Here is a 12,972-nt window from a genome sequence, read left to right on the forward strand (position 1 = left end):
ATAAAGGAAGTTATTTTACTGATCGTTCGCCTCCTCTAGATAGTTAAATAGATAGTTATTTTATTTGACCATACGCAAAAAGAAGTTACTTTATTTAACCAGAAAAAATGGCCAACACTGGAAATTTTTTTAAAACTGGTTTATCTACTTTTTAAAATAAACATTTTATATTTTCAGTGTATGGCAAGAAAATCATGTCTGATTTATATTTTATTTTTTATGTAAAGTATTTATAAAATTTTATTATAAAAATCATTAATCATGTCCGATTCACGGAAAAAGTTAACACCATATAATATGGAACTTTAAGAGGAACGTTCAATATATAAAATCGAAAATCGGAAAATGTAAAAAGATTTTCAGTCTTGACGCATAAAATGATTCCCAATTAGTGAAAATTTTTTTAAATTAATGAAGTGTACGACCATCACAACTTATTTTATAATTTTAATTGAATTATGCGTTTTATTTACAATCTCCCAATTTATAAACGCATAAAAAGATTAATAATGCAATTCAAGTTATGCTAAAAGTGTCGAGCGCCATCTTAACGAATATTTATTTCCCTACACGTACTGTCGTATAGAACTATTTATGCCAGCTGCTTTGACATATGCAGTGCGTTCAGCTTCAGTGTTGTCCAACATACAAACGTTCATACGTTCTATTTACATTCGCATGAAATTACTACGCTAAATATTTTTTAACTGATCTGAGCTCGCACACCCTCGTTATCGTCAAGACGATGATTAATCAAGTATGGACTGCTCAAAACTGAACAAAAACTAAATCCCATGACTGCGTTGTCTGCGAAAAATCTTATGGATTCCTTAGATTAGTAATCAAAAATGTTATTTACATCATTACGTTCACATATGTATATAGACAACAAGTTCATCAAAATGTGAAAGTGCAGTCGATTCAAGCTTCCATTAGTCTGTTTATTATGGCTGCAACTTGCAACGCAACAACGCTGTGATCATCGAAAGATCTGTAGTATGGTGAAATTACGACTGCTACCTTTATAAAGTTAAAGAGTAGCTCATTTTTCGAAGATTTTCTAACTTACGTCCAAAACAATTTAAATGCATTGCAAAATTAGCAGGTTAGTTATTTTTGCGTTATATAATTTTATTATTTAATTTTTGTTGTTATGAATATATTTTGGCATAATAGCTAAAAATATTTTATTTATCGTTTAGGTGACAAAGATTGAAAATTATTTTGAAACTTCAATCAAAATGTCAAGAACAATCAACAATACCAATACTCTGCCAAACATGCAGAAAATTGTTGAGCTTGCTAAATTATTAAGAGATAAAGGAGACAAAATTTTAAGTGCATCAAGTAAGTTGACACTCTCGACAAGTCTACTGGCATCTCTTAATGAAAATTTTGCACTGATTATTGAAGAACCGGACGATATAGAATCTTCGTTCCAAGTGTGCAACAGTTCAAGAAATGAAGTAAACATTTGGAATTTATCAATATTATTTTTATTTAATAAAAATTATTATTCATCGTATAATTTTTTTCATTATAGATATTCAGAGATATCAAGTTTCTACATGATTTTGTTCAAAAAACAATTGGACTTAAATTAATGTTCAATAAATGTGAAAGTCAAATTATTGACATTACAAAATTTAGACACTTGAAATATTTAGAGCTCCATAAAATACCTATTTCGTCAGTCAAAGGTATTCAAGCCATTAGAGGACAGTTAGAATGTATAATTTGTAGTGGTGGACATGGAGTTATTTCACTTGAAGAATTACTGGGTAAAATCTTTAAATAATATATCATTCATACATAAAAGTTAATTCTTTGTTTTCAATCACAGCTTATTGCGGAGCAGATAAAGGAGTAGGATTTGTTTGGGGTTCACTAACTCGATTAGCATTGCCATATAATAATTTGTCACATCTGGATAAATCTTTGGAATTTGTGCCTTGGGTGGAAACCATAGATTTGAGTCATAATGCTCTTACAAGAGCTACAGATTTAAAATATCTCCCAAACGTAAAAAACGTTAATTTAAGCTATAATAATCTGGAATTTGTACCACAATTCAATAGAGCAGCATTTTATTTGCTACAGAAACTTATTTTACGAAACAACTACATTGAAAATATTAATGGTAATATTCTTCAATGGCATTTATTTTTTTTTATATAATTTTTTGATTTTTCGTTTTTAGGATTGGAGAAACTTGAAGGACTGGTAGAATTGGATCTCTCTCACAACCTACTTACAGATCATAGTTTGCTATGGCCTTTATTGGCAATGCCTTTATTAAGAACTCTGTGCCTTGAAGGAAATCCTTTATCTTATCATCCAGATCATAAGACAATGCTTTTTTCTTACTTGCATCCTGCATTAGGTAATAAGAACTGCAAGGTAAATTTATAATTGTTATAATTTATAAATGTTATATTTATAAATGATATTATATTGATTCACAATGACTTGGTTTTTATTTTCTAGCTGACAATAGATAATGAAGAAATAGGTAAATTTGATCGTATTCAAATATCTGAAAATCGTTCGTTTTTCTTGCACTCAAGACAAGAAAAACCAGAACTACGCAGAACTGACATTACATCAAGTTCTGATATGAATGCTGCAAATACAAGCGAATTGGAAAATGAACTTGATGTTTCATCTGTTTCAAGAATTAATGCTAAGAAAAATGAAAATATTCAAGTTGCAGTTATTGCTGATGATGAAGTAGAAAAAGATGAAATAAAATCTGATTCTATTGCCAACTCTTTTTTTGGTAAGTGCAGTTTTCCTTAATACACTGATTTTTACATAATTTTCAAAGATGAAATTTCAATTTGATTAAAACTCTCACATTTCTTGTTAGAAACATCCATGGATCATTTAGAAGTAAAAAGGCAAATACTGGCATTAAGAGAGAAGTATGGAGAAGATAATTGGTTGAGTAATCATGGAGCTACTTGTGTGCAAACTATAATGGGTTTGCAGTCAACTCCTACTGCTCCATTGGGGCTTTTCTCCTCCACTTTGAATGATAATCACCTTATGCTGCACACTACCATTGGAAACTCTAACTCAACGTCTCCATCCCCTATTTCAAAACCTAGTAGCAGTGATGAAACTGCAATGCAGCACCATGAGAAATTTGAAGTACAGGTTTGTAACAATGATGAAATATTTTTTCAGTACTACATAGTTATTTAACGCAGGTTGAAATAAATCATCACGTAAGTAAGAATGATACGAAAACGGAGGTGGAAACTATAAATGAAATAAATACAATAAGCGAAACAGAATTTGAAACTTCTGAAAATGGAATAGTGGATTTGAAAATAAACGAAGACTTGACAACTTCATATGATCCAGAAGAAGGTAAAATGAATACTATAATTTATTTCTTAAATTTACATACTAAATCAATCTTAATTATTTTTTTGATATCCATAGAAACGGGAGACCTATTTTTACTACAAAAAAAACGTGGACAAGAAGAATCTGACGAAATTTTTCTCGTGATATCATCCGAGTAAGCATGTTTTAAATTCAAAACTTCTTTATTTGACATTGACAAATATTCTAAATTCTATTTTTATTATCACAGCGACATAAAAGAAAGAGACACTATGACTGGAAAAATTTTGTTTCGATGGGCCACTAATACAGTTCTTTCGTGCGTTCTGGGACGTGGTACACCTACAACAATCGATATCACATTTGATACCACGAGAAAAGATCGTAATGCAAGGACTTATATCACCAACCTAGATGATGCCAAGGTAGATACAAATAATCATTCGAATTTGGAAAATATTCATAACTAATTGAATTTTATTTGCTAGAAAATTAATGAGAAACTCAATGAAATGATCAGAACTTATGTACCAATAGTACTCAAAATTTTTATGTGCATGAAATGCTCTACTCAGTTTTCTCAAGACGGTGATAATAACATTGTAACATCTCAACCTGGTAACTATTAACATATTTAATAAAAAAACTTAATAACTGCTTGATTATATAATAATTGCATTTATTATTGCAGCTTTACCAAAATGTCCAACTTGCAAAAGCACATTAGTTATACAGTCAGATGAACTGTTATCACCAGACAAAGAAAAATTAGAAAAGATTCCAGAAAAAATCAAGACTAATCTTCCGAAAGAAGAAAAGGTCAACGAAATGAAGCTTCCACATTCAAGCTCACAATCTAGCATAGGTACAATAATAAGTATAGTAGCATAAATTTTGACTATCAGCAAAGAATGTAGAATTAATAGATTCCTCTTAACAAATAGATTAATATGATTGGTAGCTATTAATTTTGACTCAGCAATAAACACATGAATTTTGGAATTCCAATAATAAATTTGTAATTTAAAATTTTAACTTTTGATTTATAATCTTTAATTTAACTTTTGAAGTATAATCTTTACTAAATTGATACATTTTGATAATAATTAATTCGCTAGAATGTAATGTTGAAAATCATGGTTTAAATATTTTTTCAAATTATTAGATGATTTAAACTTTGAAAGTACTGAAACTAATTGATTGAAATTTTTTTTTGGTTTAATTCGGACTCACTTAACAAAAACTAATTCACGGTACAGGTGGATCAGAGGGTGGCGCTATGTCCATCATCACTTCTATAGTGCACTCCGACTCTCACCCTCAAGCTCAAATCAGCTGTAAGCTTTGTCACTGTTTATTTTTTTGACATTATACCATTGAATTGCATGTTTGATTGTATTTACGCTTAGTGACTCTTGCTTTTATCCTCCATAAATTATATGTATCAAAATCACAAGGAAATCAAATTTTAATGACAAAATGAACATTGCAATCAACACATATTATCCTTTCATTACTCGTTAAAAAGAATTTTTGAATTTTCAAAGTTCAAAATAAAACATCAGCTATGAGAGCTGACAAAAATAGTAAAAAAGTCATGTATAATAAACACAAATTAAATTTTAGTTATAAGTATAAATACTTTTATAAATGCAATAAGTAGATTATATAATTTTCTTTCACCACATTTAAATTTGTTTATTTATTCAATCTTTCGCAATTCATAATTTTCTTAACATCGTTATATGTTTTTTATACACTTCCTAAACAATACTTCTCATATTCTTACTAGGTTCAGCAACAAGTTTAGAAGAATCACGAGAATCAACTCCATCAACTGGAACAACAACTAAGAAATATGAAAGCGATATTGAGATATTGAGTAATCCCAGCCAAAGCAGCATCGAAATTCTTGATGATGGATCAAAGTACGTAAACCTTATCAAAGTTTTTCAACTACCTATGATTTTTACGTCTCATTTTTTTAATAATGGTTATATTATTTTTAATCAGTTTTGTGCGGTTTGATTTAATATATTTAATTCTTTATATACTTCATAGATAACATTATGTTTTGATCATTGAAATTCGACGTATTTATTTCGAGATCGAATCATTTCTTGATTAGTGAATGTATGCTAATACAACATCTTCACAATCTATAGTCCAGAATATTTATAATAGCGTGTTAATTTTTAATCGCAATACAATTTTTCTCAGGCTTTTCTGACTTTCTAATTTCAATAATAATTCTTTATTCATGAAAATATCCAGAATTCATTTACGTGACACAATTAAACTTAACATTCTATGTTAATGAGTATGTAGTTTTTGCTATACTTTAATAGTATTTGTAGTAGTAATGAACCTGTACTCATGAATTAGATTTTTCATTTAAACCATGAGTTTGCTAACTAATTAAAAATATTCAAATAGGTCAACAACACCTCATCGAAAGAAATCATTGGAAGAAAGACGAATAGCTGTTGCCCCGTCATTATTAACAATTCCAGATTCAAGTATCATTATGGCTGGTTTGACTGAAAGTAGTTCCTCAGGTTTGCCTTTTCCTTAGTACTAAAAACACACGATTTCGTAAATCCATCGTAATTCACTTGCAACTAACATATGCATTGACAGGTTCTTTGACTGATAGTGTGTGCACTGCTTATGAAAATATAACTTCAAAACTGATGGATAAGAATGAAATGTCCAACAGTAAAAGTACCCTAAAGAGTGAAGGAGATGCAGACAATACTTTAACACCTGTGACAAATCTCTCGTCGATGCTGGGAGGTACGTTACATCAAGTATAAACTTATTTTTATTATTTTTTAAATTTATTTTTTATTATCATGACTAAAAATCATTTTATATTATAGAATTACTTCAAAGCATGAAAATCGGTACAACAAAGGATATTATGTCAAGATCTGAGGAAACTTCCGAGTTTATGGGCAACAATATTCAATATTCTTATACAAATTTCAGTGACATTGATCATAGAATAAAACTTCATATTATTTTGAATGTTTTTGAGCACGAAAACGAAGATATAGCATTTCTTCTTAGAGTGAGTTTTTTCTTAAAAAAAAATGAGAAAAAAAATTATCATTTTTAACAATTTGCAAATTATTTTCAAACACAGGCAGATATATTAACACATTCATCAAATGAGTCATTTCCTGGGTGCTTAGTCATGTCAACAGCTAAAGTTTATATTTTACGAATAACTGGAAAAGAGGGGTAAGTGTGCTTGCATTTATCAAAAAGATTTTTAATTTAATTTTAAAAATTATTTTTCATACAGAGAGGATCCTCAAAGATGGCTACAAAAAGAATCGAGTTGGACTATAGATAGACTTAGATCTTTCTCACCATTGCCATACAAACAAGGTATACTAGTCGAGTTACAACAGCCCAACAAACCCGGAGAAGCTCCGATAAACACGGTTCTCTTGTGCATCCTTCAAGATTTTCAAAGAACTTCCAACTTTTTATTCTATCTTACAAGTATATCAATCGTACAAATTAATTAAAATTGTCTTTGAGCATATTTTAATTTACTTTATATTTTAGATTCCCCTCTTCCTCCAAGCTGTGAAGTGGAATTTATAGTTCCACAATACTGTAATGCAGCCTTGAAAAATATGTTGAAATTCTGCAAGAATTACAAAGAAGAAGTCCCTATAAGATTACTAGCTCTTTTCTCTTCTGCAACCCTTAAATGGTCTAATGATAGTGTAAAATTAAAAATGTCAAGTTTAATTATAACTTCATCTGATCTGATAGTCATGCAAGACAAGATAAACTGGCTTTTATCAGAAAAAAATGAGCTTCCAGGCATTGTAGTAGAGCAAGGAATGAGTAATTTGATTGAAGTAGTAAGTTGATAAATTTATAATTAATGTGAAGAAAAATTTAATAATGCAATAATCGAATTTAAATTTAAAAAATCAGGAAATAGCTGGCAATACTTTAACTCTAAATTTCTTGGACGAAGTAATAGGAGAAGATTCTACTTGGATTTTTGAATTTGTATCGTCAAACGCTGCGGAAGCGGTCATCAATTCTATAAAACCACCGTGGGAAGAGCTGTTTTCTGTACCACTGCAAATTAATGCGCCGTTGATGGACAAAAGTAGTGGCAGTCTAGACCATATGTGACCTTGTTCAATTTTGAAGCAAAATTGTATTCAAATCATTGCGACTGTGTAGGTACACAATGTGCTTTTTCAATAGTTAATTGTAATATCATATTTGTAATTTTCTCATCCTCCTACGAGTGACTGTTTCATTAGTGATATAAAAGCAATGCTCGTGGAGAAAATTTTCATTATGTAGAGAGCTGATTTATTTTTTTTTCTTATTATTTGTTCATTAGTTCAAAACATTATACATTACGAATTTATTGCAACGTTATAAATAACCATGTTTCGTACATATATGTTTGTTATTAACTTTACCATAATTTATCTGTTTCAAATATTTTGTTAAACTAAAGTTGATTAAGTTTTCTCGCAAGATCGAATACTTTATTGTAAGAAAAAGATCGTGCAATTGATGAGATATGAAGTAAAATGAATAATTTGAATGTAAAGAAAATTTTTCAATTCATGCAATTTCTCGTTTGATTTGCGAGGAGCATGCGTTAAAAATAAAATTAGGTACTATTCAACAAAAAGCCATCATCGTAAATCTCATAGATCACTTGGAATATTTGCTCTGCGGAAAGAAATTCATAAAGTGAAATATTTTCGCCAGAGACTGTGATACTAAGGTTTTGACTCAAATGTAAATAAGATTTCGAAATTTTATATTTTTATCAATTTTAGTTTATTATAAATTTCATGCGTTGTTATGTAAATAATAAATATTTAAATGATTTCAAACGCATAAAAATTGTATCTTATTTATCATTAAATAACAAGTTCAATACTCTAAAAACATACTCGAGGGTATGTTTTTTGAAAATTGTCATTCTAAATGTTTTGCCTTTGGTAAAGCATCGATGATTGTCTTGAAACCCTTATATTCATCCGCTAAAATTTACAATATTCCGTTGACAATGAGCTCCCCGTCGGATGATTCTTTGGTCGATCTTATTACCTCGTTTTTCCATATTTTGATGATAGAATTTTTGCCGAAAACGGCCGAGACGAAGGCGTCGCATCTCCAATGACCATAGGTGGCAACCACCGGGTCGTCGTGGGCCTCCATGACTTGGACGACTCTGCGTCTTGACGTTCCAAATGAGCACGCGTCCGTTTTCCGAGCCGGACACGAGATATCAGTTACTGGTATAGCTCGATGCGCCGTTCACGGTGGACAGAAAAAAGTACTGGCCGTTGGGAGAGTAGCGAACAAACGAAACCGGATCGTCCGTCGGCTGCTGATATTCCCAGAGGGTTCGCGAGGTCCACTAATCGATCTGGAGGACCCGTCCATCGAAGCTGCCGACCAGAACGCGGCTCGACGCGCTTCTGGGCATGTCGACGCAGCTGACGCGATCCGTGAAATCGGTGTAGGTGCGCTCGGCTCGGCCCTCGCCGACGCACTCCAGATTTTTACGCTTCGGTCGCAGGAGCCCGAGGCGATCCTGTCGTTGAGTGCGCGGGCAAACACCCGGTCACGGTGACCCGCGAATGTGGTCGGCCAACGCCTGGATCAGTTGAAAATTCGGCGTCATCTCGCTCGCGCTCTCGAGGACGCGATTCACGCTATGGCGAACGTACGTCGATCGATCTTCATCGGGTGGCACGCGCCATCACCTGTATCCAGTGTACATGTGAATTGCCACAATTTTACACAGAAAATGAAATGTAAATTTTCACTCACAGTGCCGTGGGCTAATTGCTCATTACTACTTTCGACTCATACTAAAGTCATATTATTCAATTCGACAGCTCTCCCTCTGGCGAAAATTTTGAATTTTGCGATCTCGCTTTCTCACGTTGGTATCGCTGCGCACGTGCTCCCGACGGTCTGCACCCTTGCGCTCTAGTTTTCTCGCACAGCTCGAGTAGAGGTATACACATGCGTGCAGTACTGCAGCCTGACAGTATAGGTGCACCCCCTCCCCCGAAACAGATCGATATCGAGTTCGGACGGCTGTTTCGCTCGCGCGCTGCACTCGTCGACGAGTCGAGCGAAGAGAAAAAAATTCTATTTTTCTGTGATATATTGTCACGCTGTAAAAGTGTGCGGCGAGTGAATTGCTTCGTTTGGGCCGTGTACTGGACCGTGATTTTCTCTTGGCAATACGAGCCGATCGAAGGTAGAAACTCGCGAGGCAAATTTCGCGACAAAGTTACGGCTTCGAAAGCTCTCGTCGGCAGCTCACCTTGAACTACTTTTGTATATCTCGTGTGCACGCGCAGCTGCTCTCGTATCGAAAATCGCTCGCAAGCTCGACGCTAATTATTATCTTCATCGCGGTGCAACGGTCGACGTATGTGCGCAAATAAAATTGTGCATATATAAAATAGTGTAAAAAATTGTAGCCTAATATACGTATAATAGCTGGAGAATGGACGACTGGTCGGAGAGCGACACCGACAGCCAGGAGTACAGGATCACGCGCGAGACGAAGCGTCTGCGCCACGTGTTCGAGCCGTACTTCAAGAAGATCTTCAGCTCGAACGGCTTCATCAAGCACATGAACCAGCGCTGCAGCTGGAACAACGACAGCACGTCGTACATACTGCTGTGCGAGGCGATCAAGCGCAACGACAATCGCAACGCCATGGCGCTGCTGCGCCACTACTGCAAGGCCAACATGGGCTGCTCCGACCCGAGCAAGGACATACCGCTGCACCTGGCCACGCTCGCGGGCAACGTCGAGATCGTCGAGATGCTGCTGAACAAGGGCGCCCGGGCCAACGTCAGCTTCCAGGACCAGCGCGACCCGCTCCACCTGATCTGCGACAAGGAGAGCACCTCGATACCGGACGAGATATCGCGCGTCGCCATCGCCAAGCTGCTCATCAAGCACGGGGCCAACGTGAACTCGCTGGAGCGCGGCAACAAGGACACGCCCCTCATACTGGCGGTGCGCAGCCGCTTCCCCGAGCTGACCAAGTTCCTGCTGAACAACGGCGCCGACCGCTACTACAGGAACAAGAATCAGGAGACGGCCCTGCACACGGCCTTCATCGAGAACGCCGGCATCGACATAATCGAGCTGCTCTACAACGACAAGTTCGACCTCTACCAGCCGGACGAGAACGAGAACACGGTCTTCTCGTACGCGGTGCGCAACCTCATGAACTCGGGCTTCGGCTCGTTCTGCAGCCTCAACGAGCCCCTCAAGCCCGTGCAGTTTCTGCTGAGGCACGGGGTCTCGGTCAACTCGCCGCTCGACAAGCGCGGCAACAAGATCCTCCACATGATCTGCCAGAATCACGCCGCGCAGACCCTCAAGATCTTCCTGGAGCAGGGCGCCGAGGTGGACGCCCGCAACATGGACGGCAAGACGGCGCTGCACTTTTGCGCCGAGAACCAGCCCATCGCCTACGTGGAGCTGCTGCTGAGCCACGGCGCGGACGCGCGAGCCCTGACCAACAACGGCCAGTCGGTGCTGCACTTCGCCGCCGCGAACAAGCAGCCGGGCGTGCTGGAGCTGCTGCTGACGCGGCACCGCGGCGAGCTCGACGTCAACGCCAAGAGCAAGGACGGCAACTTCACGCCGCTCTTCAACGCCGTCTGGAGCAATCGCCAGGAGAACGTGGCGCTGCTGCTCGACTGGGACGCTTGCATAAACGAGCGCGTGATCAACAATCAGGTGGTGCTGCACGTGGCCGTCGACCAGAAGCACCTCGAGATCGTCGATCTGCTGCTCGAGCACGGCTCGGACGTCAACGTGCTCGACGACTACGGCAACACGCCCCTCACCATATCGCTCTACCAGGTGGCCGAGTCGAGCAACTCGGACTGGTCCGAGGCCGACGACACGGACGTGATGAGGCTGGCCGAGTCGCTGCAGCGCACCCTCACCAAGCACACGGCCAAGCTGCTGCTCTCGGGCAGGCACGTCAGCGACCAGAGCCTGCGCATCATGAACAACGTCCACTTCAAGGACTTCTTCGAGGAGTGCATGAGGGAGCTGACCCTCGTCAAGGACCACCACATAATAGAGGGCGTCACGTACTTCGATCTGCTGACGCGCGACAGGCGCCGACTGCTCGCCTACATGCAGAACGAGCGCCTCGTCGCCGCCTTCTACGCCGGCGACTACAGGGACAGATTTCCCATTTACTGTGATAACTTGCTGCGCAACGCCGACCTCACCATGGTGCGGCTCAACCTCGTCAAGATCGCCGCCGAGAATCTCGTGCGCCTAGTGCAGCACATCGACGAGTCCTGGAAGGACGTCTACTTGCCCTCCCTCGTCGTCGATCACATTCTCGATCTGTTGAACACGAGAGATCTCGAGCATTTCGCTCAAACCTTCACCTAACCCAACGAGACTCTGTGAAGCTTGTTTTCGTCGTCCCGAGCATAATGTATTATTTTATGCCGACGAGAGCCTCGAGCCGATCGAGCTTTCTCGGCGACAACGTGATTTTTTCTAAATTTTTTCGGCTCTAACGTTTACCGACTCCGCTGCAAATCGTTAAATTCCTTCTGCGTCATTTTTTTCGAGAGCCTTCGCTGCGTAGTACAGTTTTTTTTTCGTTGTAAAACTGTCCTGAGCCATCGTGTATAGATAAAAATATATTATTTTTCAATTTTTTTAAAGAGAATTGTCAGGATCTAAATGTAAATAAGACGCGGTGCATTATATCGAGTGCAAAATACACGAGAAATGGATGCTCAAAATTCTCACCATATCTTTGATTATCATTATATACAATAAAACACCGTCACAATGATGTATAATTTTTTTAAATGAAGCAATGCGCGCAGAATGTAACATAGTGATAAGATATTTAGGATACGACAACAAAATTCGTATGCGTCAAGGTGGATCGACAGTTTTTTTTTAAATGGAAATTGTTAAATGAGATAGTTATTTTGAAATGTGTAAAACAATTTATGAAATGTGCAAATATTATATGGTCGTTGATTTTAAATATTATCGAGAAGACGTCTATTTTAGTATAATTATTTTTATGCAAAATATAAATCTTTGTTAGCAAGAAAATAAATCAAAGTAGTTTGATTAAATTATCCTTGAATCCTTGTAACGAAGAAATTTCGTTGATTTTTTTTCATTTTTATATTCTTTGATTATAAGCTATATGTGACAGCAAAAAACAACAAGAAAAAAGTATGTCGTTGTTTGAACTGATAGTAAGAAACAATGAATGAAAAGTGTCAAATTCGAAAGCAACCGCGACGCCTTAAAATTCACAGTCTATTATTATCCGCACCGAAGCCGCAAAAGTCATGGAAAAAGAAAAAAAAAACCGAGCACCTGATAACGAGCATTAGTCTCATAAATATAACCACTGCATCTCCGATTCGTAGCAGAAGACAAATCTCAATGAAAAGCGTGTACATCACGTTGGTTGCGCAATTCGTATTCGAGCGACGAGATAAACGATTATTTGGGTACGCTTATATAGGAGCCTATTGAACATCGGAGCCGGGCGCGTTTTCTCATTAATGAAATTC

General features: G+C 37.1%; 2 protein-coding genes across 5 annotated transcripts; both read left to right on the top strand.

Moving 5' to 3' along the window:
• The first annotated feature begins 648 nt into the window (after positions 1-648).
• Positions 649-8,219, top strand: LOC106658665 (serine/threonine-protein kinase 11-interacting protein). 4 transcript variants are annotated; one of them, XM_014380718.2, is made up of 21 exons: positions 649-1,105; positions 1,203-1,466; positions 1,544-1,781; positions 1,844-2,140; positions 2,201-2,400; positions 2,488-2,779; positions 2,870-3,159; positions 3,213-3,375; positions 3,451-3,529; positions 3,605-3,779; positions 3,843-3,972; positions 4,046-4,219; positions 4,614-4,691; positions 5,147-5,282; positions 5,791-5,912; positions 5,995-6,150; positions 6,237-6,427; positions 6,503-6,600; positions 6,665-6,867; positions 6,934-7,238; positions 7,315-8,219. In XM_014380718.2, the coding sequence occupies exons 2-21, from the start codon at positions 1,242-1,244 to the stop codon at positions 7,519-7,521; spliced, it is 3,759 nt and encodes a 1,252-aa protein (XP_014236204.1). In that variant the 5' UTR covers positions 649-1,105; positions 1,203-1,241; the 3' UTR covers positions 7,522-8,219. The 4 variants fall into 4 exon arrangements, with proteins under 4 accessions (XP_014236204.1, XP_014236206.1, XP_014236205.1 ...); XM_014380720.2 differs by lacking the exon at positions 5,791-5,912 and having other exon boundaries at positions 6,074-6,150; XM_014380719.2 differs by lacking the exon at positions 4,614-4,691.
• Positions 8,220-9,806: 1,587 nt separating this feature from the next.
• On the top strand, positions 9,807-12,927 carry LOC106659133 (putative ankyrin repeat protein RF_0381). Its single transcript, XM_014381499.2, has one exon. It carries the CDS (start codon positions 9,884-9,886, stop codon positions 11,810-11,812), a length of 1,929 nt encoding a protein of 642 aa, XP_014236985.1. The 5' UTR covers positions 9,807-9,883; the 3' UTR covers positions 11,813-12,927.
• Positions 12,928-12,972: the final 45 nt, after the last annotated feature.

This window comes from Trichogramma pretiosum, unplaced genomic scaffold (assembly GCF_000599845.2).
Source record: "Trichogramma pretiosum strain Unisexual culture from Peru unplaced genomic scaffold, Tpre_2.0 scaffold2, whole genome shotgun sequence".
Taxonomy (NCBI): domain Eukaryota; kingdom Metazoa; phylum Arthropoda; class Insecta; order Hymenoptera; family Trichogrammatidae; genus Trichogramma; species Trichogramma pretiosum.

What these genes read in the sequence shown, in the direction of transcription:
- LOC106658665 (XM_014380718.2), top strand. Translation starts at nt 1,242, where the DNA reads ATGTCAAGAACAATCAACAATACCAATACTCTGCCAAACATGCAGAAA. An exon ending in TTCACTTGAAGAATTACTGG is followed by an intron (nt 1,782 to 1,843) that starts GTAAAATCTTTA and finishes TTTCAATCACAG; the next exon opens with CTTATTGCGGAGCAGATAAA. An exon ending in CATTGTAACATCTCAACCTG is followed by an intron (nt 3,973 to 4,045) that starts GTAACTATTAAC and finishes TTATTATTGCAG; the next exon opens with CTTTACCAAAATGTCCAACT.
- LOC106659133 (XM_014381499.2), top strand. Translation starts at nt 9,884, where the DNA reads ATGGACGACTGGTCGGAGAGCGACACCGACAGCCAGGAGTACAGGATC.